The sequence below is a fragment of the Lepus europaeus genome, chromosome 21 (genome assembly GCF_033115175.1).
Source record: "Lepus europaeus isolate LE1 chromosome 21, mLepTim1.pri, whole genome shotgun sequence".
Classification (NCBI taxonomy): domain Eukaryota; kingdom Metazoa; phylum Chordata; class Mammalia; order Lagomorpha; family Leporidae; genus Lepus; species Lepus europaeus.
This window is the reverse complement of record NC_084847.1, coordinates 53,016,062-53,038,384: the sequence shown is the minus strand read 5'-3', so window position 1 is coordinate 53,038,384 and position 22,323 is coordinate 53,016,062. Positions and strand designations below refer to the sequence as shown.

The 22,323-nt window shown below is 60.5% G+C and overlaps 2 protein-coding genes across 2 annotated transcripts; both read left to right on the top strand.

The window, feature by feature from the left end:
• The first annotated feature begins 1,559 nt into the window (after positions 1 to 1,559).
• LOC133750532 (2-acylglycerol O-acyltransferase 3-like) lies at positions 1,560 to 3,936 on the top strand. The gene is made up of 7 exons (XM_062180107.1): positions 1,560 to 1,668; positions 1,872 to 1,979; positions 2,060 to 2,130; positions 2,366 to 2,570; positions 2,789 to 2,963; positions 3,493 to 3,695; positions 3,782 to 3,936. Exons 1-7 carry the CDS (start codon positions 1,560 to 1,562, stop codon positions 3,934 to 3,936), a joined length of 1,026 nt encoding a protein of 341 aa, XP_062036091.1.
• Positions 3,937 to 12,045: 8,109 nt separating this feature from the next.
• On the top strand, positions 12,046 to 14,452 carry LOC133750531 (2-acylglycerol O-acyltransferase 3-like). Its single transcript, XM_062180106.1, has 7 exons — positions 12,046 to 12,154; positions 12,356 to 12,463; positions 12,546 to 12,616; positions 12,848 to 13,052; positions 13,289 to 13,463; positions 14,009 to 14,211; positions 14,298 to 14,452. The coding sequence occupies exons 1-7, from the start codon at positions 12,046 to 12,048 to the stop codon at positions 14,450 to 14,452; spliced, it is 1,026 nt and encodes a 341-aa protein (XP_062036090.1).
• Positions 14,453 to 22,323: the final 7,871 nt, after the last annotated feature.

Here is a 22,323-nt window from a genome sequence, read left to right as displayed (position 1 = left end):
CCTGACCTTCCCTCTGGGTTTGGGGTCCTCTGCCGACACATGGCTGCGTGACCGCTGTCCGGGCCTGGGCCAGTCAGGGGCTGTCCTGGTTGCGGGAGGTGCTGGAGGTGATGGACAGTAAACCCATAGCCCCGACCTGGCACACGTGCACTCAGAGTGGACTGGGGCAGTTGATGCTGGAGCACCCGGCGAAGCCCCGTCCCTGGCACCGGACTGGCCGTGGGAAAGGATCAGGCTGTGTCGGGGACCGAGCAACCTGTGGCCTCTTAGCGGTAAACTACTGATGTAGAGCTAAGTAGCCCAGGCGGAAAGTGCTGATAACGCCACCCTGTGTCTTAAGACTTTATGACCATTCCCCCACCTGCACAAGCATTGCAGCTGCAAGATAACCTTGTGACCTCCCTCTGCTTGCACAAGCGTTGCAGCTGCAAGGTAAACTGCCCTCCTCCCCCCGCCCGACATCCTGCCTTCACGATATATAAGTGAGTGGTTAAAAAAATAAAGACACAGCTTGAACAGCCATGTTGTCTTGCTGTCATCTTTGTGTCTCCTGTCCCTTTCATTCCCCATTCTAGGTACTTGGCCCTAGTTGACGTCCCACGGGACGGGACAGGGCTGCAGGGCCAAGGCTGAGCTGCCTGCCTGCTCCCCCAGGGCCTCCAACTGTCCGCCTTTGGAACCCACAGGCTGCGGAAGGCCAGCTGTAGGAAGTTCTGATCCCTGCTGAGTGAGGTCTTGCCCTGGGCTCCCTGCGGCCTGTCCCCATCCCTGCTGGGGGCTGACCTCCTGCTCTGGGCTGACCCAGCAGAGCTGGAATGAGGCTCATGGTGAGCTTGTCTGATGCCCCAGCCCTGTATCTGTCCCCATCTTGCTACTGGTGTGGGGTGGGGCCGGGGATCCCTGTGACCGCTGGTGCACCTGCCGTCCGGATGCAGATGGACACAGTGGACCTGCTGTCTGCTCTCCACACAGAGCAGCGCAGGCAGCAGCTCCAGGAGCAGATGCCCGCGATGATGTCCCTTCCTGTTCTCACTAGGTGGTCGGTGGCCGCTCTGTGGTCCCAGGGAGGCCCACCTTAGGCTGCAGGGGAAGGGAGACAAAGGGAAGTAAAGGAGAGAAGAATTCCCGGGGTTGGTGTGTTGGTGTGTTGGTGGGAGGGGTCCCGGGCATCTCGGGGCCTGCGGTGGCACCTGGGGGAGACCGGACATCCCCAGAGATCTGAAGAGAGGAAATCACTCAACCTAGTGCTCAACCTGTTTCAGTTGGCTGCTGCCACCACCTGCACCTGGGGCCCAGTGGGCAGGCTGGCCTGCTTCATAGCCACGCCCTGCATCCCTATCTCAGACGATGCCCCTCCCTTGCACACCCCCACCCGCACTCCCTCCTCCCAGGGTCAGCCCAGACTGATAGAGCCAGGACTTTCAAAGATCAGTCTCAGCGGGAGTCTGGACACTTCTGGGGCTCCAGATCCACGCATCTCCCCAGCCACTGCCAGGACCCTGGGAGAGGGGACACCGGTGACCCCACCTGGAGCCCTGCAGGCAGAGATGGCTACCAAGATGGACGTCTCCCCAGCCACTGTGCCCCCTGGCCCCGGGAAGACCCTGAAGAAGCAGTGGCTGGAAGTAGTGGGCGTCTTCCACTATGTGTTTTCTTTTCTGTTCCTAGGTGAGAATAAGGGGGAAGGGGTAGGGGGCTCTGCACGGGGAGAGGGCATTGGAGGGAGGATCACATTGTGGGAGGCTTGGACACCTGGGGACTGGACAGGGCGGATGCCGCTGCCAGGGGATCACTGCAGGTGGAGGACGGGAGGTGTGGCTGCAGAACTGGGGTTCCTAAGAAATTCATTTTTCTTCTTCAAAATTCCCCAGTCCCTTTCGCCATGGTTCTTCTCTTCTTCCTCCTCTTCACACGGCTCTGGACTCTGTCTGTTCTCTACATGATGTGGCTGTACGTGGACCGGGACACACCTAGCCAAGGTGAGCTCTGGGCAGGGCTCCAGGTGGGGAGAGATGGGGAGGGTTCCTCGGGGATTCTGCCAGCCCTATCGCTGCCCCAGGGGGAAGACTGTTTGTGTGGACAAGGACCTGGGCTATCTGGAAACACCAAAGGGATTACTTTCCTATCAAGGTGAGGGGTCACCACCTCCCCAGAGACGCCTCCTCCCCCTTCCCCACCCCACACCCCTGCACCTGCCCGCATTTCCCTGTCCTGCATCCTGAGACCCGCTGCCTAGGCTCACAGAGGGGCAGGGTGGACAGGTGCACCTGATCCCCTCCTACGGCCCTGACCTCTGAAGTCAGCAGGGGCAGAGGCAGCACCTGCAGCTGCTGTCTCCCCTCTCTGCCTCCCTCTTCCCTTGCAGCTGGTGAAGACAACAGAGCTGCCCCCCAGCCAGAACTATGTGCTGGGATCCCACCCCCATGGCATCATGAGTATTGGAGCCTTCTGTAACTTCACCACCGAGTGCAATGACTTCTCCCAGCTCTTCCCGGGGCTGCAGCCCTGGCTAGCCACACTGGCCGGCCTCTTCTACCTTCCAGTCTTCCGAGACTACATCATGGCTGGTGGTAAGACCCAGGCTAAAGGGCAGGAGACAGCCCCTGGCCAGGGCGTTCTGCACCAGGACTCCACACCTGTCCTGAGCACTGGCCATGCTCTCCTTTAGCACAGGGCGGGATGGGGGTTGGAAAATGAGGAGTGGGGCACCCCTTCCCCTGCTAATGGGTGAAGAACTCAGGAGAGCCACTGAGGGAGTGGTGACTGCTCCACCCTGCACATGAAACAGGATTACGGCCCGTGAGCCGGCGCAGCCTGGACTTTGTGCTGTCTCAACCCCAGCGGGGCAAAGCGGTGGTCATTGTCATCGGGGGTGCCCAGGAGTCCCTGTACTCGGCCCCTGGGCGGCACTACCTCGCACTCAAAAGACACAAGGGCTTCGTGCGCCTGGCGCTGAGACATGGGTGAGTGGGCGTGCAGGAGCCCAGGCTGGGCTGGGTCCCGGGTCAGACCTCAGAATACCCGCAGCTGACAGAGCGCTCTCCGGAGCCCACAGCACACCCTGCACCGGGACGCACCTGTCGGCCCTGATGCCACATTCTCACACCTGGGCTGTGCCCACTTCTCCTCCTCAGTGAGCAGCCTCAGACTGAAACCAGCAAGGACGTTGGGCCCAGAGCCCTGGGTTCTCCCTGTGACCCTGTCTCAGAGACAAAGCCTTGACCTTGACCTTGACTTGTACCCAGGGCTGTCACCTCCCTTGCCACCAGGCTGCAGCTGTAAACACTGAGTGAGGACATGAGTATGCCAAGCCCAAAACACAGCCATTGGTCAGGACAGCTGAGGCTTCCTTCCAGAACTTTCCATGCAGACATAAGAGCTTCCAGACCTTGGGAAGTGGCCTCAGACAGGGGAGGGACTTTTTGCCCCCAGGGTGCCGGTGTAGCTGTCTAGGACCCTGAGCAGCGTCCTCTCTCTTCCTCACCCCTCCAGGGCCTCCCTGGTGCCTGTGTACTCCTTTGGGGAGAACGATTCCTTCAAAGGTATGAATTTCTCCAAAGGCTCCTGGCAGTACGTGTGCCAGGTCATCTTCAAGAAGATTGTTGGTTTTCCTCCCTGTGTCTTCTGGGGCCGTGGTCTCTTCTCGCCCAACTCCTGGGGTCTGCTGCCCCTGCCCGTGCCCATTACCACCGTGGGTAAGTGCCCTCCTGCAGGGAGGAGGCTGCCGTGGGCGGCATGGCCAGCAGCAGCTCTGGCTCACCCGTGTCTCCCTCCCCTGCAGTGGGCGGCCCCATCCCCGTGCCCCAGTGCGGCAGCCCCAGCCAGGAGCAAGTTGACCACTACCACAGGCTCTACATGGACGCCCTGGAGCGGCTGTTTGAGGAGCACAAGGAGAGCTGCGGGGTCCCTGCCTCCACCCGCCTCACCTTCCTCTAGGCCTGGCTCGGCCTCCCTGCTCAGCCCCTGAGCCCCGTGCACTGGGACCCCAGCTCCCGCCTTGACCTCCCCTCCAATAAAGGCTGGTTCTGGAGGGAGCGCGGCCAGGCACAGCCACCCATCCTGTCTGCTGCAGAGGGGCGCCTGGGGTGGGGTCTCAGCACCCTGCGTTCTCCTGCCAGGAGAGCTGACTGTGCCCCAGGACCTGGGAGACGTCCCCCCCTTCCGGCCCTGCTCCCTGGGTGAAGCAAGGCTGCTGCTTAGCTCAGAGCTGGCAGGGTCAGGACAGGGTTGGGAGGAGACCCCGGGGGGGGGGGCGGTGAGGAGGGGGCAGCTGGGCAGAGCTGAGCTGGGTCAGGGTCCAGCAGGTACAGAGAGGGGAGGGGCCTGGGTCCCAGTGTCCGAATCCCCCTCCCTGGTACAGGCGGCTGCAGGGGGTTTGAGCTGGACCTGGGCGTGGAGCCAGGGCGCGGTAGTGGAGCAGAGTGAGGGTGCCTCGCTCCGCTCCTCCCGGGCCTTGCTAGGGGCTGATGGGAACCCAGTGGGGCCCGTGAGGGGTGGGAATGGGAACTGGGCCGCAGGTCCTGATGAGGCTGGGCTGACCGAGCTCTGCGCTCTCTGCTGCTCCCTACTCGCCGTGGGCTTCTGTCCCACGTGGTCCTCTGAGCCTCCCTCTAAGGCTGTGGCCGCTCAGTGCCATTGCTTCTTGATCCGCGTCTTAGGTTTGCTTTCTGTTGTTGTTGTTGAAGATGTGTTGATTCAGACAGCAGAGTTATAGACTGAGCCTCCTTGCACAGACCCTCAGGAGGCCAGGGTGAAGGTCAGGGCTATGGCACCACCTGCCACGGTGACCCACCCCTGGCCCAGGGAGGTGAGGGGAAGGGGTGAGGCCGGTGTGAGAGCTGGGGGCCCCGCGGGAGGTCCTCCACACTCGGTCAGGTCCGCAGTACTTGACAGCCAGCAAGGGTCCGTCCGTGAGCTGCTCTGACTGCAGGTGGGCCTTCTCACTGTGGGTGGGGCAGGCAGCCCCTCACCAGGGCCAGCTCAGCACAGACAGGAGTGGTGCTGCTCCCAGGCCCAGTCGGCACCATCTCCAGGCCCCTGGCACCCCTGGGCTGAGATCGGCAGTGCTGGGTGGTTGCTTGTGATGAAGCCAGCAAGTCCCCCTCCCCAAAGCCCCAGGGCAGGCCCCCGCCTTGCCCTCACACAGGTAAAGCTGAAGGCCTCCAAGTGGCAGCTGCCACCATCCTGGCCACCAGGTCTCCATGGGGTGGAAGCGGAAGAGGTGATTCCAGGAGGGAGGCAACTGGGCCGTCCTCACCAGCTGGGGGGCAGGGGGCACAGCCCCACCCGTCCCTGAGGCTGTGCTTGGGGGAGCGGGTGCCCAGTCTCCTGTGAGCCTCACCTTCCCCACCACAGTGTCCCCAGCACCCTCCTGGAGATGGGGAAGTAGTACTAGAAGTGTCTCCAGATGGCCCAGTCCCGGACCCAGGCAGAGTAGCGGCCTCCAGCCCTGGGTGTGTCCCTATCCCAATGTTAGATAGGAAGTTAGGTATGAGCTTATGTGTGTATGACAGGCCCAAAGAGAAGACATCTATATCCAGCATATACTTTTACACCTCAAAGTCGTCCCGATAATGTTTCAGGGGCAGCGTGGCCCTCGCATCCTGCCCTGCCCCCTTCTACCGGATAACCTGCCAGGTGGGGGTCCCCGCCCCTTCTGCCTGACAAATCCTCCACAATCTCCCAGATGCAGCCCAGTATCTGCATCTCAAACACCCTGCTCCGGATCCCCATTCTCTAGGGGGTCCTGCTCACCCTTCCTCTGAACCCAGGATGGCACCAGCTAGGCTTTCTCCTGTCTGATACCTTCAGGGGAAAACTCAGATAGGAGCTTCTTAATATTTACAGACATAGAATCCTTTGTTTCAGGAGGAGATGTGTGAAGACAGAGACCCATCCCCTTAAACACCCCCGGCCTCAACCGGACTGCTTGCTCAGCCCTCTGCCTCTCTGCTGAGCCGCCCGCCTGGCCCGCCCAGGTGTAAACTCTCCACTCAACCATGTAACCTCACTTCCCCCGCCAGTCCGAGCGACTGGGCACTCTCAGGTCCTCTCTGGACAGGTGCCCATCCGTCCTTACAGATGTCCCTGCCCTAATAAACCTTGCTATTTTACTTCCCACTACTCTCTGTCTCACGCCTGAATTCTTTCTGGCATGAAGACAAGAACCCTGCCATTTCTCTAGTAACACCAGGACATCCAGACCAGGTAGAGGACCCCAAGGGTCTAGGCCCGGCTCAGGAGCACAAAGATCAAGGCCGCCAGGCACACCTGGGCTGGAGGAGGGGGCGCACTCAGAACCCAGGAGCTGCAGCCTGGTGTCCCCTCTGCCCCTGCCCTGGTTCCAGGGCCTAAGTCCCCTCCCCACTCCCATCCCCTCCACTAACAGGCTCCCCAGGCTGCTTCATGGGCCCGGGTCCCTGGGCTGCCTCCCTGAGGGAAAGGGGAGGCAGAGGGGCAGGTGCTGGGTCCACTTGCATCCCTGGGATCTGAGGTCCCCAAACCCCACGAACGAGAAGAGCCATTGAGAGACAGAGAGGGGGCTGCGGCAGGGCTGCAGGTGGCAGCAGCCTGGGGAGGGGCCTCGCACAAGGGCAGCCACAGCCCCTGAGCACTGTCCCCAATGGCCCAAACCTCAGTGTCCTGACCCTGGCACTGGCCTCGACACTTTTCTGCTCCTGTTGGTGCCCTGCACGCTGGAGCCAGGTAGGCCAGGCAAGGAAGGGTGATGGACATCTGAGCTCACAGAGCTCTGACCAATAGGACCCCATGGTAATGGCCAGGGGCGGGGCCACCAGTGGGGGGGGCGGTGTTTGAATTTTAAGAGGGTGGTGGGCGTGGGAGCAGGGCCTCGGAGGAAATGGAGAGCTGGGCTAGCAAGGGTCCAGGAGGGGGTGGTGGAGACATCCACGGCATCCTGGAGCCCTGGGCCCCCCACACACATTCCCACTGCACCCCCACACCTGCCAATGTTGGGGCCTTTAAGGCATGTGGAGGGCGGGAAGACAGGGTGTGGAGAGGAGGAGCTTAGAGACAGCAGGTTCTCTACAGAAAGTGCTCAGGGCCCAGAGCTAAGGACCTGAGCCCCAGGAGGAGGCAGGAAGGAGACAGTGGGTCAGGGGGTAAGGGAGGGAGCCAGAGGAGCGCCCTTGGGGACCCCCAGATAGGACACCCTGGATCCCAGGCCCAGCAGACCCCAAAAAGTCTGTGGTGCTCGGCCCCTCCCCCAGGCATCCACACAGGGAAAGCAAGGACACACCCCCTATGCAGGGTGGAGAGGGCAGAGGTGGGGGGAGCGGGATGATGACCCCGGGGCAGGGGAGGGCTGTCCCCAGTGGGCCCAGTGGTGCAGGAGGGGCTGCCCTGGAGGGTCTCCCTTCGGGCCCGTTTCCGATGTGGGGACCTTTGTGGGAGCAGAGGCAGGGAGATATTCCAAAGGAAGCCATCTGATTGGCAGGCGTCAGCTGGGCATCGCCCCTGGGGACAGGTGGGAGTGAATGGGGAAGGAGGGGTGGGAGGGGAGGAAGCCGCTACACCCCACATGGTCTCTGTCTGGACCCCCAGGGCTGGAGTGGGGAGCACTGGGAGAGGGAATGAGGACCCCTGCCCCAAATCCCTGAGCCTGGTGCCCACCCCATGTGGAGGGAGCTGGGTCTGAGACAGGCCCAGGAAACTAACAAGCTTGGACGCAGCTTGGAGGCTGCTTGGGAGCCCCAAGGGTCCAGGGACAAGGACAGGCCTTGACCAGGCCTCCCAGCCCCACCCCCTCCTCGCTCTTCTCTTTAAGCCCAGGCATAAAGGCCCCACCCTCTGCCAGCACCCCCCACCCCCGCCTCATTGGGTCTCAGCCAAGGCCAGTGCTGCCTGCCTGCTGTTTTGCCTGGGGGTGTCCTGGTCACGCGCAGGCTCCCAGAGGCACTGGAGGCAACAGCTGACGGCCTGAGCTTGGGGTTCATGGAGCAGAAGCGCTTGGTTAAGTTGGCGCTGGGCTGCCATGACCCCTGCCCCCGGGCTGCGCGGTGGGGAGGGAGGGCAGCTGCAGGGCGGCAGGGCTCCACCTGTCCCTGCTCCCCTGTGCCGCCTGTGCCTGTCTTCTCCTTTGGGGAGAAGGATTTCTTCCACAGTTCCCGAATCCCAGGACTTGTGGCCGCGCTGGGGGCAGGGTGTCCTGCAGCCACTGTTCCAGGAAGCCTGGGCCTCCTGCTGCCCTTCCCCCCCACGCCTCGCCCTCTGCTCCCGCCCCAAGCCTATCCAGAAGATCCCTCACGGGGCCTGGCCTGCTAGCTCTGGGCAGCATATCCCAGCACAGCCTCTTCCCTGGATCCAGACCCAGGCAGAGCTCTGTCCTGTCAGCTCCCACAGGTGGGAGCCAGCTGCGCTGCACACAGCAGCCGTGTGGGGCGCTGTGGAGCGGCACACACACCTGTCCCAAGACCACAAGCCACACTCAGAGGACCACGTGGATGGAGGGATATGCAGCCTCACTTAGCTGCACACGTATCCCCCTGCGCGCCAGAAGGAGTCTTCTTGGTGCCTGCGTGTGGGGGAGTGGACTCAAAGGTGGGAAGGATCAGAAGCGCGTGCCAGGTGTTCTGTGCAGGTTGGGAGCTGGGCTGCAGATCTGGGGTTCTCAGGTGAATTAATCTTTCTTTCCCACCTTTCATTCAGTCCCTTGCTCCTTCGTCCTCCTCTTCACACGGCTCTGGTCTCTGTTCTCTGCTTGATTGGCTCTACCTGGACAGGGACACACCCAGCCAAGGAGAGCTCTGGGCAGGGCTCCAGGTGGGGAGAGATGGGGAGGGTGCCTCCGGGACTCTGCCACCCATATCTCTGCCCGCAGGGGAAGACTGTTTGTGTGGACATGGAGCTGGAGGATTTGGAAACACCAAAGGGATTATTTTCCACCCATCCCAGAGACGCCTCCTCCCTCTTTCTCCGCCACACACCCCTGCACCTGCCCCCCCTTCCCTGTCCTGCAGCCTGAGACCCGCTGCCTAGGCTCACAGAGGGGCAGGGTGGACAGGTGCACCTGATCCCCTCCCAGGGCCTTGACCTCTGAAGTCAGCAGGGGCAGAGGCAGCACCTGCAGCTGCTACCTCCCCTCTCTGCCTCCCTCCTCTCCTGCAGCTGGTGAAGACAGCAGAGCTGCCCCCCAGCCAGAACTATGTGCTGGGGGCCCACCCCCACGGGGTCATGTGCACCGGAGCATTCTGTAATTTCACCATGGAGTGCAATGCCTTCTCCCAGCTCTTCCCGGGGCTGCAGCCCTGGCTAGCCACACTGGCCGGCCTCTTCTACTGTCCCATGTTCCAAGATCACATTGCACTCAGAGGTGAGCCTCATAGTGAATGAGGAAGCAGCCCCTAGCCTGACCATTCCCCACCACTACAAGGGCCACCACCCAGATGAAAGGGACCCAACCTGAGCACTGACCAAGCTCTGCAGGGGCACAGATCGGGGAATGCAGGGTTTGGAAGAAACAAGATGTGGGAGTGAGGGAATCGGGAGCCACAAGGGAGCGGTGACTGCTCCCCACTGCTCACGACCCAGGTTGCGTCCCGTTAGGCTTTGTCCTGTCTCAGCCCCAGTGGGGCCAGGCGGTGGTCATCGTGATCGGGCTGCCCAGGAGGCCCGTGCATGTCCCCAGGGTGGCACAGCCTGTGTCTTTTGAATGGCAGACTTTTCATGCGCCGGGCACTGAGGCTCAGGTGGCTGGGCAGCAGGTCCCAGGGTAGGCTGGTCTCTCCCTGAACAGTCACAGGTGTGGTGGACAGTGGGTCCCCAGAGCAGATCACTGCTCCCCACGCCTGGAAGGTCCTGCCAGCCCTGGCATGCCTTGCTCCTAGCCCCCGTGGACACGCTTTCACAAATGCCCCCCACGCTCATACACAGGGGAAAGCAAAGCCTGCAATGAGCAGGGCCTCTGGCTCAGAATCCAGTTTCCTTTTCCAACTCTGTCTCAAAGCCTTGGACTTGACCTTGACCTGTGCCCAGGGCAGAGGCCTGCCTTGCCACCAGGCTGCAGCTGTAAACACTGAGTGAGAACACGAATATGCCAAGCCCAACACACAGCCATTGGTCAAGACAGCTGAGGCTTCCTTCCAGAACTTTCTGTGCTGCCGTGGTCATGTGTCTCCAAAGACCTTGGGAAGTGGCCTCAGGAGACAGGGGAGGGACTCACAGACCCAAGGGCATTGTCAGGGCAGATCAGGACCCTGAGCAGCGTCCTCTATCTTCCTCGCCCCTCCCAGGGCCTCCCTGGTGCCTGTGTACTCCTTTGGGGAGAATGACACCTTCAGATGCAAGGCTTTCCCCAAACGCTCCTGGCAGTACCTGTGCCAGGTCACCTGCAAGAGGGTCACCAGCATAGCTCCCTGCATCTTCTGGGGCCGTGGTCTCTTCAGCCCAACTCCCGGGGTCTGCTGCTGCCAATTCAGCTCGGTGTTGGGGGTTCAAGGCCATGGCGCCTATGGGAGCTCAAGTTCTGGTCAGGGCATCTGGGGCGTGTTGGTTTGTGGATACATCAGAACCAGGATCACAGAGAGGGAGATACCGGGGCCCCACAATCCCTTTCTAAGGCACCCCCAAGTGACTCCAGCACCTCCCACCAGGCCCCACCTCTTTAAGGCCCACATACCTCCCAGTACTGCCTCTCTGGGACTGAGCTCCCAACACACGAACAGAAGGGGACATTTCCGTGACAAGCTCTCCATCTCCTCGAGGGTACTGGGAACACCGTGCTGGGTGGGGGTGGGGGAAGAAGCTTCAGAGGAGACTTAGAACCACCCCCACCTCCCACCCCTACCCCTCGCCAGTAACAGCCACAGGGACAGGTGGGAGCCGTGCAGTCTCTGCTTCCCACCTCGTGAAAGCGGCTGAGCCCGGTCTTCCTGCAACTAAACCCAGCGCCCTGTGCCTGTGGATCAGCAATCAGAATGGATTCTTCGGCCAGTTCTGGAGCAGAGGCCATGAACAGTGGGGGGGGGGGCAGAGGAGCAGGCACCAGGGCTCAGCCGAACCTCTGCTCCCCCAGGGCTCCCTGGTGCCTTCTGGGGGGGTGTGCCAGGCCCAGGTGGCCCTGCAGCCCGCACTGAGCATGAACGACCCTGCCGCTGTCCCAAGGCCCCCTGGGCCTCCTGCCACCTTTCTGTGCCAATACACTAAATGTGAGCCCAGAGAATCCTGGAAAGTCCTGGGTTCCCGTATCAGCCCCGCGACAGCCCCTGGGGTCCCTTTTGTGACCCGGCCTCCCAATCTGGGCCGCGCCTCTGGAGAGAGCATTGTCCCTGCCCTGCGAGAACCCCTAGGATGTTTCTTGGGAAATGGCTCCAGTCCTGAACTCCATGGCTGTGGCTCCTGTGAAACAGGAAGACCAGGGGATCCCAGTGACCACTGTCCACCCGCAGAGGGGGCCCCAGACCCGGTGCAGCAATGCCCATGGCCCAGCCGGCCTCAGGAGGATGCGCTGCACACACTCTACCTGGAGCGGTTCACACAGCTGCACAAGGGGAGCAGGTGTGCCACGGCGTCCACACAGACGGGCATCTGGTCCTCCCCTGGGCAAGGCGCTGACATTGGCCCCAAACTGGTGCCTTTGGTGGGGGAGTGGAATTCAAGATGGGAAGGCACCTGCAGCGTCTGTGTGTCTGCCTGCACGGTGGATGGTCCAAGATGCAGTGGAAAGAAATGGAGAGGCTCCCCAGGGAGCCCCGAAATTCCTAGAGACTCCCTAAGAGGCCAGCGTGGGGTCCCGCTCTGTGCAGTCTCAGTTGGGCTCCTGGTACCTGGCACGGTCAGGGAGTAAATGGGGCTGAGCCAGGCTCTGTCTACTCCCTGCATCCAGGTGCTGCCCCTCCCCCTACACACCCTCCTCCCCCTTCCAGCCCCTCCCAGGCTCAGCCCAGACATTTAAGGAGCAATCTCAGAGGGAGCCTGGACACTTCTGGGGCTCCAGACACAGGCATCTACTTGGCCACAGCCTGGACCCTGGGAGAGGGGACGCCTGTGACCCCACCTGCAGCCCTGCAGGCAGAGGGAGGCACCGGGATGGCCTACGCCACATCCTCCATGCCCCCTCGCCCTGTGAAGACGCTGAAGAAGCAGTGGCTGGAAGCACTGGCTGTCATGCACTATGTGCTTGCTATCGTGGCCCTAGGTGAGAACAAGCGGGAGGCCGAGGTGCCTGGGCAGCTTGGCTGGAAACAGCTGGGCTGCTGGTGGGGACACTTGGGTCAGGGGCGGAGACAGGACCAGGGCAGATGGCCCTGCCCAGTATTCATGGAGATGGAGGAGGGCTGGAGCTGGCTTAGAACTGGACTTCCCAGGGGAATTCATTTTTCTTTCTCACCTTTTGCAGTCCCTTTCTCCATTGTTCTTCTCCTCTTCCTCCTCTTCACACGGCTCTGGCCTCTGTCTGTCCTCTACATGCTGTGGATCTACCTGGACCGGGACACACCCAGCCAAGGTGAGCTCTGGGCAGGGCTCCAGGTGGAGGAGAGATGGGGAGGGTGCCTCGGGGACTCTGCCACCCGCATCTCTGCCCGCAGGGGGAAGGCGATTTGTGTGGCCAAGGACCTGGGCCATCTGGAAACACCAAAGGGATTACTTTCCTATCAAGGTGAGGGGTCACCTCCCCAGAGAAGCCTCCTCTCCCTTCCTTACCCCACTACCCTGCCCCTGCCCCCCTTTCCCTGTCCAGCAGCCTGAGACCCGCTGCCTAGGCTCACAGAGGGGCAGGGTGGACAGGTGCACCTGATCCCCTCCCAGGGCCTTGACTCTGAAGTCAGCAGGGGCAGAGGCAGCACCTGCAGCTGCTGTCTCCCCTCTCTGCCTCCCTCCTCTCCTGCAGCTGGTGAAGACAGCAGAGCTGCCCCCCAGCCAGAACTACGTGCTGGGATCCCACCCCCACGGGGTCATGTGCACCGGAGCGTTCTGTAACTTCACCACCGAGTGCAATGACTTCTCCCGGCTCTTCCCGGGGCTGCAGCCCTGGCTAGCCACACTGACCAGTGTCTACTACATCCCAATCTTCCGGGACTACATCATGGCTGCTGGTGAGCCTCACCTGAAGGGAGGAAGCAGCCCCTGGCCCTCATCTCCCCCAGGAGCTCCTGCCCTCATCAGGACCAGACTTGCCCTCAGCACCGCCATGCTGAGCAGGGGCTTAGTTGGGGATCCAGGGCTCAGAAAGCACAAGATGTGGGGCTCCCTCTTCCCAGTTAAAGGGTGGGGTGAGGGAATTGGGAGCCACAGAGGGACTAGTGACTGCTCCCTACTGCTCATGACCCAGGACTGCGTCCCGTGAGCCGCCAGAGCCTGGACTTTGTCCTCTCTCAGCCCCAGCGGGGCCAGGCAGTGGTCATCATGATTGGAGGAGGCAAGGAACTCTTAACCACGGCCCCAGGACGGCACTTAGCCAAGCTCCATGATCGCAAAGGCTTCGTGCGCCTGGCACTGAGATATGGGTAAGTGGCGTACAGGTGCCAAGGCCGGTTTGACCTCGCCCTGCTCAGGCGATCCAGCCCCTGCAGGTGAGGCTGTGGGTCCCCAGGGTTTTGCATCTTGCACCTAGAGGTTCCTTTCAGCCTGCGTGCCTTCTCTGCTGTGCCCATGTCCCAGGCTCCTAACCGTCTGAACAGGGCAGGATCAGACTGTAAACAGCAGGGCTCTAGGTTCCAGACACCCTGGGTTCCCCTGTAACTTTATCTCTGAGACAAAGCCTTGGACTTGACCTTGACCTGTACACACGGCTCTCGCCTGCCTTGCCACCAGGCTGCAGCTGTAAACACTGAGTGAGAACACGAATATGCCAAGCCCAACACACAGCCATTGGTCAGGACAGCTGAGGCTTCCTTCCAGAACTTTCTGTGCAGACATAGTCATGTGTCTCCAAAGACCTTGGGAAGTGGAATCAGGAGGCTACAGAAGAGACAAGCAGTCCCCAAGGTACCCTTTGGGGGTGTCAGACTGGAAACTGACCAGTGTCTTCTCTCTTCCTCACCGTTCCCAGGGCCTCCCTGGTACCTGTGTACTCCTTTGGGGAGAATGACATCTTCAAAACTAAGGCTTTTATCGAAGGCTCCTGGCAGCACCTGTGCCAGTCCCTCTACCATGAGATCACTGGTTTGCCTTTCTACGTCTTCTGGGGCCGTGGTCTCTTCTCGCCCAACTCCTGGGGTCTGCTGCCCCTGCCCGTGCCCATCACCACCGTGGGTGAGTGCCCTCCTGCAGGGAGGAGGCTGCCATGGGCGGCATGGCCAGCGGCAGCTCTGGCTCACCCGTGTCTCCCTCCCCTGCAGTGGGCAGCCCCATCCCCGTGCCCCAGTGCAGCAATGCCAGCGAGGAGCAAGTTGACCACTACCACAGGCTCTACATGGACGCCCTGGAGCGGCTGTTTGAGGAGCACAAGGAGAGCTGCGGGGTCCCTGCCTCTACCCGCCTCACCTTCTTCTAGGCCTGGCTCAGCCTCCCTGCTCAGCCCCTGAGCCCCGTGCACTGGGCCCCCAGCTCCCGCCTTGACCTCCCCTCCAATAAAGGCTGGTTCTGGAGGGAGCGTGGCCAGGCACAGCCACCCCGTCCTGTCTGCTGCAGAGGGGCGCCTGGGGTGGGGTCTCAGCACCCTGCGTTCCCCTGCCAGGAGAGCTGACTGTGCCCCAGGACCTGGGAGACGTCTCCCCCTCCCGGCCCTGCTCCCTGGGTGAAGCAAGGCTGCCGCTTAGCTCAGAGCTGGCAGTTATGAGAGTCAGGTTCCAGAGATGTGGATTGAACCCGGGCTCTGTGTGGCAATTGTGCTTCTTTATAATATTACTTTATTTAAAGGGGGGAGAGACCGAGACAGAGAGAGAGATGTGAGGCAGAGAGAGAGAGAGAGAGAGAGAGAGAGAGAGAGAGAGAGTTGCTGCTGCTGCTGCTGCTGCTGTGGATCTGCTATCGCTTGGTTCACTTCCTAAATGGCCTCAGTGGCTGGGGCTTGCTCAGGCGTAAGCTTGGTCTCCCATATAGGGGGCCCAGGCTCTCAACACCTGCGGGGCTGCCTGCCCCACCCACAGCTGAGAACTCGCACCTGCAGAACCACCTGGTCACAGCCAGCTCAGGGAAGGACATGCCAGCTCAGGGACGGATACAGCCAGCTCAGGGATGGACACAGCCTCTTTCTGGGTGTCAAGTGCTGTGGACGTGACCGAGTGGTAAAGGCTGCTGAGGTCAGCCCAGGACCCTCGTGTGGGGCCCCTAGATATCACGCCCCTCCCTCCAAGGTGTGCGGCTCTCCCCCCGGATTCCCTTTTGTAAGCTCCCAGGCGCCAGCCCCATAACCTGGTGAGCTGATCCTCCTGGGCGTGGTCATGTGATGGGGGCTGGGGGTTGCTGTCCTGGAGGCCTCACCCATGGCACAGCGTGGGTCACAGGATGGAAGCCAGGAGGAAGAACTCTAGGTCCAGGCTGGCCAAGAAGGAACTGATGGGTCACTCAGCCTTGTCATGGAGGATTTCTACCATCTCTGATGGCCACTGAGCATTTCACACAACCGCAGGTGATGTGGTGTATGTGGTGCTGTGGGAAAACATGGAAAAAGTTCATCATTCCCTGAAAAAAATCACTGGAGAAAAAATGGCATAGCAGGTGACACTGCCGTCTGCAGTGCCAGCATGTCATATGGGCGCCGGTTCGAGTCCTGGCTGCTCCTCTTCCCATCTGCTCCTCTTCCGATCCAGCTCTCTGCTATGGCTTGGGAAAGCAGTGGAAGATGGCCCAAGTCCTTGGACCCCTGTACCCACGTGGGAGACCCAGAAGAAGCTCCTGGCTCCTGGCTTCAGATTGGCTCAGCTCTGACCATTCAGCCATTTGGGGAGTGAACCAGCAGATGGAAGACCTCTCTCTTTCTCTCTCTCTCTCTCTCTCTCCTTCTCTGCCTCCCTCTCTCTCTTTGCCTTTAAAATAAATAAATAAACCTTTAAAAAAAAAAAAAAAAGCAGAGGCAATCATATTGTAACCGGTTCCTTTCACCAGACTCCTCACCTTTTGCATCTGGAAATTATTTGATTGGTTCACAGTTTACCCACTTCCTGTACCATCAACCAATCAGAAATTAGTTTCCTCAAGTTCCCATCCACCTCCTATCCACTCAGCAGCAAGATGTCACCATGAGTCCCGCCTCCAGAGCCCACTGGGCCAATGGAAAGCTTTCCAGTCTCTTCTCAGACTACTAGGGTAGCCAGCATCCCGCCCACCCCGACTTCCCCTGGGCCAGGGGTGCTGGATGAGGCCAAAGGTGACTTTGATTCTCCCGCTGGGCCCGGAAGTGCTCCAGGGTGCGGCGAGGCTGCTCTTGGGCTTTGAAGTAGGGATGCGAGAGGGATCGGCTATGAGAGGGGTGAGGCCTGGCCTGGCTGGTCCAGGCCCGGGGCCCGTACCCGCAGAACTATCCAGGATGTTTGCTCAGCCCCGTGGCCTGGTCCTCGCCGCGCGGCAGGAGGCACAGTTGGTTCATCACAGGCAGGGAAGTCGATTCTGGGAGGCTCTGTGACTTGGGGGAGACCCTGCGGGTGGTAAGGGCCACAGTCGGGGTCTCTGCCCGCAAACCCTGGACTCCTGCCCTCTCAGCCCTCAGCAGTCAGTGGGGGACAGGCCCTGGGGACTGACCGCAAACTGGAACCACAGAGCGAGGGTCAGCGCTCCCGCGGCTGGGATGTCCTTGGTGGCTCTGCCTGCAGTGCAGGTGGCCTGGTGCTGGCTGGGGCTTTATTCTGGGAGAGCCCAGTGTGTGCTCAGCGCTCCCTGGGCCAGGGGTGCCGTGAGTCCCTGGCGATCCTCCGCACTGCTCTTCCCCTCCCTCTGCTCCCCCTGCGACCCCAGAACCTTCACCCCGTCCATCTGAAGGTCTCTGCAGGGGCACGCAGGGGACCTGGACTTGCCCCTGCACTTTGAACTGAGCTTTCTCCCCTCCCCTGCCTCCCCGGCTCTGGCTCTGCAGACCTCACCACCTTCCCAGCCCGCGCCCTAGCAGCTAAAGAGGAGACCAAAGACCACAGGGTTAAGTGACGGGCCCGGGCCCAGTGAGAGCCCAGAGCCTCCCCAGAGCCCCCGCGGGAAAGGGAGCTGCAGAGCCTAGCAGAAGAGCAATGCCCCGGCTGCCACCCACTGCCTGCTGAGTCCCGGAGCCACAGCTTCCTTATCTGTAGGTGGCTGCACCTGTCAGCATGAGTGTCCATCACGTCTCTACCCCTCATGCATCCACCGTGGACGTCAAGCCATTGGTGTGCAGGCTCTGCAGGTCTTTAGGGGAAATGAGTCCTGCTCACGGGGTGACAGGGACAGTGACACCAGGCTGACCACGTCCCCAAGGGCGTCCAATCGGATACAGGAAACCCAGGCTCCCAACACAACCCCAAGCCAGCCACAGAGGAGCGGTGTGACACATCTGAACTGTCACATCCCGTCCCTCAGTCAGCAGGTTCACGTCTCCAGGACACAGAGGCCACCGCGGCTGTCGTGTTCTCCCCTTGCTGGTTTACTCAGACAATATCAGTGTGGTTTGCCAGGGGTCTGATGGATTCCACAGGAAGGCAGCCATGGTGACTCAGGTAGCTGGCTTCTTTTTTTCTATTTTTTTAAAGATTTATTTATTTATTTGAAAGTCAGAGTTACACAGAGAGAGAAGGAGAGGCAGAGAGAGAGAGAGAGGACTTCCATCCACTGGTTCACTCCCCAGTTGGCCACAATGGCCAGAACTGAGCCCATCTGAAGCCAGGAGCCAGGAGCTTCTTCCAGGTCTCCCATGCGGGTGCAGGGGCCCAAGGACTTGGGCCATCTTCCACTGCTTTCCCAGGCCATAGCAGAGCTGGATTGGAAGTGGAGCAGCCAGGACTCGAAGCAGCGCCCACGTGTGATGGTGGCACTGCAGGCAGCAGCTTTACCGGCTACGCCACAGCACCGGCCCCAAATAGTTGGGTTCCTAGCGACCACCTGGAGTTCCTGGCCTGAATTCCCAGCATTGGGCCGGTTCTGGATGTTGCGGACATTTTAGGATGAAAATAGCAGATGGGAGACAGGTGTGTCTCGCTTTCTGTGTCTCTCAAATAAGTAAATAATCTTAAAAAAATTAGTTGGGAGTATATTTGACACACCACTGGAGAGAACATGGATTTCAAAAACACCGTGTTATGCATAGTACGTATCTTTTAATTTTTTTCATCTAAAATGAGTCATGTCTATAGAAACAGAGGCATCGGAACAGGGCAGCCCCGGCACGCCCTCCAAGGTGTCGGCGGTGATCCTCTGCGATCTATGCTGTCCTTGTTGTCTTGTAGCTACCTCCCGTCTCCCCAACCACCTTACAGTCAGTTGCAGATTTTTCTCTCGTTCCATCGGTAAATAGTTCTGTATGTCTCTCTAAAGTAAGGATTCTTTAAAAATCTGTGCCCAGTGTTGTTAAGCTGCAGCAATGCCAGTGTCCCACATGGGCTCCGTTTGTGTCCCGGCTGCTCCACTTCCCATCCAGCTCCCTGCTAATGCACCTGGGAAAGCAGTGGAGGATGGCCCAAGTGCTTGGGCCCCTGCACCTGCATGGGAGGTCTGGAGGAAGCTCCTGGCTTCAGATTGACACAGCTCTGGCCGTTGTGGCCATCGCGGGAGTGAACCAGTGGATGGAAGACCTCTCTCTCTCTCTCTCTCTCTCTCTCTCTCTCTCTCTCTCTTTCTCTGCCTCTGCCTCTCTGTCACTCTGCCTTTTAAGTGAATGGATAAATCTCTTTAAAAATACAAAATATCTATAACCACAGTATCCTTATCGCGGTGGGTGTGAGGCTGGGCCACTCCTAAGGGAACGCCGGCGCCTGTGTGTGGGCCTCCCCCTCCGTGTCCATCTCTGTCTGTCTGTCTGTCTCTCCTCTCACTGGTCCCCAGGAAGTCCTCTGCCCTGTCTTGAGCAGCCCAAATTGGGGCACACACTTAGGGACGCGTCTCTCCCAGAAGCCGGGCCCAACCTTGACCTCCAGCACCCTTGTGTTTCCTGCCTTGGCCTCTGCCCCCAATCGGATCCTTCAACCAGGAAGCTCGCTCCCTCCGGGTATCCTGCTCTGTCCACACAGACGTGATCTCGCCACTTTCTGGATCAACTTGCCCTGCAGGCTTCCCAAGCCCCAGGCAGCTCCCACATGGGCCAGGCTTGGGTTTAAGGTCAGCTCCGCGTCCTCAGTGGGGTCGTCCTGGCTTCTCTGTCCCAGCTGGGCTTCTTGGCTTCTGTGGTCCTCTCCTGCCTCCCGCTGAGCCCTCCCCACCCTACCCCTCACCAAGGGCTCCTTGGGCTTGGAATGGAGGTTGAGGCCTGATGGGGAGGGAAGCCCGTCCCCCCTCCCCCAGCCCACAGAGAGGCCCTGCCCCTCCTCTGGCTCCACCCCCACCTGTGCAGAGAGGCCCCCAGCACCCCGTGGTGGGGGGGCAGTACCTACTGGCAGGGTCTCACCTGACCTTGGTGCCTCTGCCCCTCAGGGGAGGAACCCAGGGAGAACACGTGGCGGGGAGCAGGGCTGGGGACGACTCTGAGAGGTGAGAGCCCCCCCCCCGAAGGCCGAGGCCACCTGGGCGGGCTCAGTGCCCACGCTGCACACTCAGGGAGCTCGAGGCGGGCCCGGTGTCTGGGGAAAGTGCCCGGCAGGCTGGCCTCGTGCCCGCCCCAGCAAAGGAGGAAGACGGGACGCCGTGGGGTCTGAACTCCAAGTGTTGTCCAGGTCACGCATGGTCCAGGATCCCGCTGGCTTTTCCCATCCCGCTCAGCTTGGAAAACTCCTGGGTCTCTCACAGGAAAACCCACCAGGTGCATGGGCAGAAAACCGGGCTCTAGCATTTGGTCTCACACTTTCCCAGATCTGGGATGAGGTTCCTAGGGGGCACCCGCGCTGGCTCCTCACCCAGCTCCTGGCTAATGACGATCCTGGGAGGCAGGGGGATGGCTCCCGTGGTTGGGTTCCTGCCACGCACAGGGAGTCCTGGATGGAGACACCAGGTCCTCGCCTGAAGTCGTTGTGGGCGTTTGTTGGTTAACCGGAGGGTGGGCACTCCCACTGCCGCTGTCTGAGTCAGGTTCTCTCTGTGCGTCCCAAATTAAAAACTTCCTCTTCTCTGCTCTCCCTCTCCACAGCTCCACTCCTAGGCCCTGGAGCGTCCTGCAGCCTCCCTTGCAGGTGAGGGCAAAGCCCCAGCCTCCGACCAAGCGTGGAGAGTGGACTCTGAGCAGAGGAAGCGACCCCACGCCACCGCCACCGTGGCTGTGGAGCTCATCACCTGGGAATGGCCCCGACAAGCCAGAGGGCCACCCAGACAGGGGGCCAGGGACAAGGGTGAACAGATTTTGTTGGACAGTGAACGACCAAGTGGCATTCCAATGATACGGCCACACGTTCTTTCTGTGTAAGTCCCAGGTGCAGACAAGACACCAGGGATGGAGTAGGACCAGCAGGCGCCGGGGGATGCCCTGACCACACACAGGCTCTGCTGCTGTTTCCACGTGGTCTCTGTCCTTTTCAACATCCGTGTGTCAGGAACTCGGTCCCCAGGGAGGTGTGTGTGCCTTGAAAAGCTGCAGCCTGGTGGGAGTTGCTGGAGTCACTTGGGGGCTCCTTAGAAAGGAATTGTGGGGCCCAGTTTCTTCTCCCTCTCTGCCGTAACGGCCAACTACCATGCTCCAGAGGTCCTGGCCAGAACTTGAACTGTTATAGGCACCATGACCTTGAACCTCCAACACCGTGAGCTGAATAAACCTCCTTCTCATCACAAATGGCTGATGCCTGAGGCCACTTCCCACATGACTGTGCAGAGAACATTCTGGAAGGAAGCCTCAGCTGTCTTGACCAATGGCTGTGTAGCGGGCTTGGCGTTTTCATGTTCTCACTCAGTCTTTGCAGCTTCAGCCTGGTGGCAAGACAGGTAGGTGTCAGCCCTGTGTATAGGTCAAGGTCAAGTCCAAGGCTTTGCCTCATACATGGTGAGAAAGGAAGCCCTAGGGCCCTGTTCTTTCCAGAGTAACCGGGTCTTGCTCAGAGCGGTGGCACAGAGCCTGGGAGCTTGGAACACTGTGTATCACAGAAGGCACCGGAGCTGACAGTATTGTCCAGTTGCTCAGCTCTGGTGACCTGCAGTGCCACCTACAGGAACTGGGAGGTCAGGGGGCTGAGTGGACGGCTAGCCCAGCAACAGGACCTGCAAACCCACCCACCCGCGATTGACACCTTTGTGATCCAAGCAGAGCTGCCCTGGTGCCACAAATGGGGCCCCATGGGCACCCATATCGGGATGACCACCATCTGCGATAGCTGGGGCCGTGACAGGAGAAAGTCCAGGCTGTGATGGCTCACGGGGCACAGTCCGGAGGCCAGGTAGGTGGGAGCAGTCACTGGCCCTTCTGGGTGTCCCTATTCCCCCACCTCAACCTTTAGCACAGGGAGGGGGAGCCCCAAACCCTCCAGCTCCCAGCCTGAGCCCACCGCACAGTCAGGGCTCCAGGCAGGTCCCTCAGTCTGCAGGCGGGGAGAGGGTCCTGCTGCAGTGAGAAACAGCTTCTGCAGGGGCTGATGCCTCCCATTCAGGGGCGGCTCGCCCCCAGGCATGATGCACTCCTGGAACATGGGGACACAGAAGCCCGTCAGCCAGGCCAGCCACGGCTGAAGCCCTGGGCAGTGCTGGGAGACGTTGCAAAATTACGGAAGGCTCCAGTGCCCATGACCCCGTGGGGGTGGGCTCCCAGCACATGGTTCTGGCTGGGGGGCAGCTCTGCTGTCTTCACCAGCTACAGGAGAGGAGGGAGGCAGAGAGGGGAGACAGCAGCTGCAGGTGCTGCCTCTGCCCCTGCTGACTTCAGAGGTCAAGGCCCTGGGAGGGGATCAGGTGCACCTGTCCACCCTGCCCCTCTGTGAGCCTAGGCAGCGGGTCTCAGGCTGCAGGACAGGGAAGGGGGGGCAGGTGCAGGGGAATGGGGTGGGGAAGGGGGAGGAGGTGTCTCTGGGGTGGTGACCCATCACCTTGATGGGAAAATAATCCCTTTGGTATTTCCACATCACTCAGTTCCTTGTCCACTCCCACCACCTTCCCCCTGCGGGCAGAGATGCGGCTGGCAGAGCCCCCAAGGCACCCTCCCCACCTCTCCCCACCTGGAGCTCTGTCCAGGCAGAGCCACATAAGGTAGAGAAGAGACAGAGACCAGAGCGGTGTGAAGAGGAGAGGAAGAGAAGAAAGAAGGAACAAGAGCCTGGGGAATGGTGAGAAAGACAAGTGAATTCCCCCGGGAGCCTGGTTATTAAGCCCAACCCCCACCCCCACCCCACCTGCATAGAA

Coding starts and splice junctions, on each gene's coding strand:
- LOC133750532 (XM_062180107.1), top strand. CDS start 1,560: ATGGACGTCTCCCCAGCCACTGTGCCCCCTGGCCCCGGGAAGACCCTG. Junction 1,980..2,059: donor CCGGGACACACCTAGCCAAG/GTGAGCTCTGGG, acceptor TCGCTGCCCCAG/GGGGAAGACTGTTTGTGTGG. Junction 2,964..3,492: donor CGCCTGGCGCTGAGACATGG/GTGAGTGGGCGT, acceptor TCACCCCTCCAG/GGCCTCCCTGGTGCCTGTGT.
- LOC133750531 (XM_062180106.1), top strand. CDS start 12,046: ATGGCCTACGCCACATCCTCCATGCCCCCTCGCCCTGTGAAGACGCTG. Junction 12,464..12,545: donor CCGGGACACACCCAGCCAAG/GTGAGCTCTGGG, acceptor CTCTGCCCGCAG/GGGGAAGGCGATTTGTGTGG. Junction 13,053..13,288: donor GGACTACATCATGGCTGCTG/GTGAGCCTCACC, acceptor CTCATGACCCAG/GACTGCGTCCCGTGAGCCGC.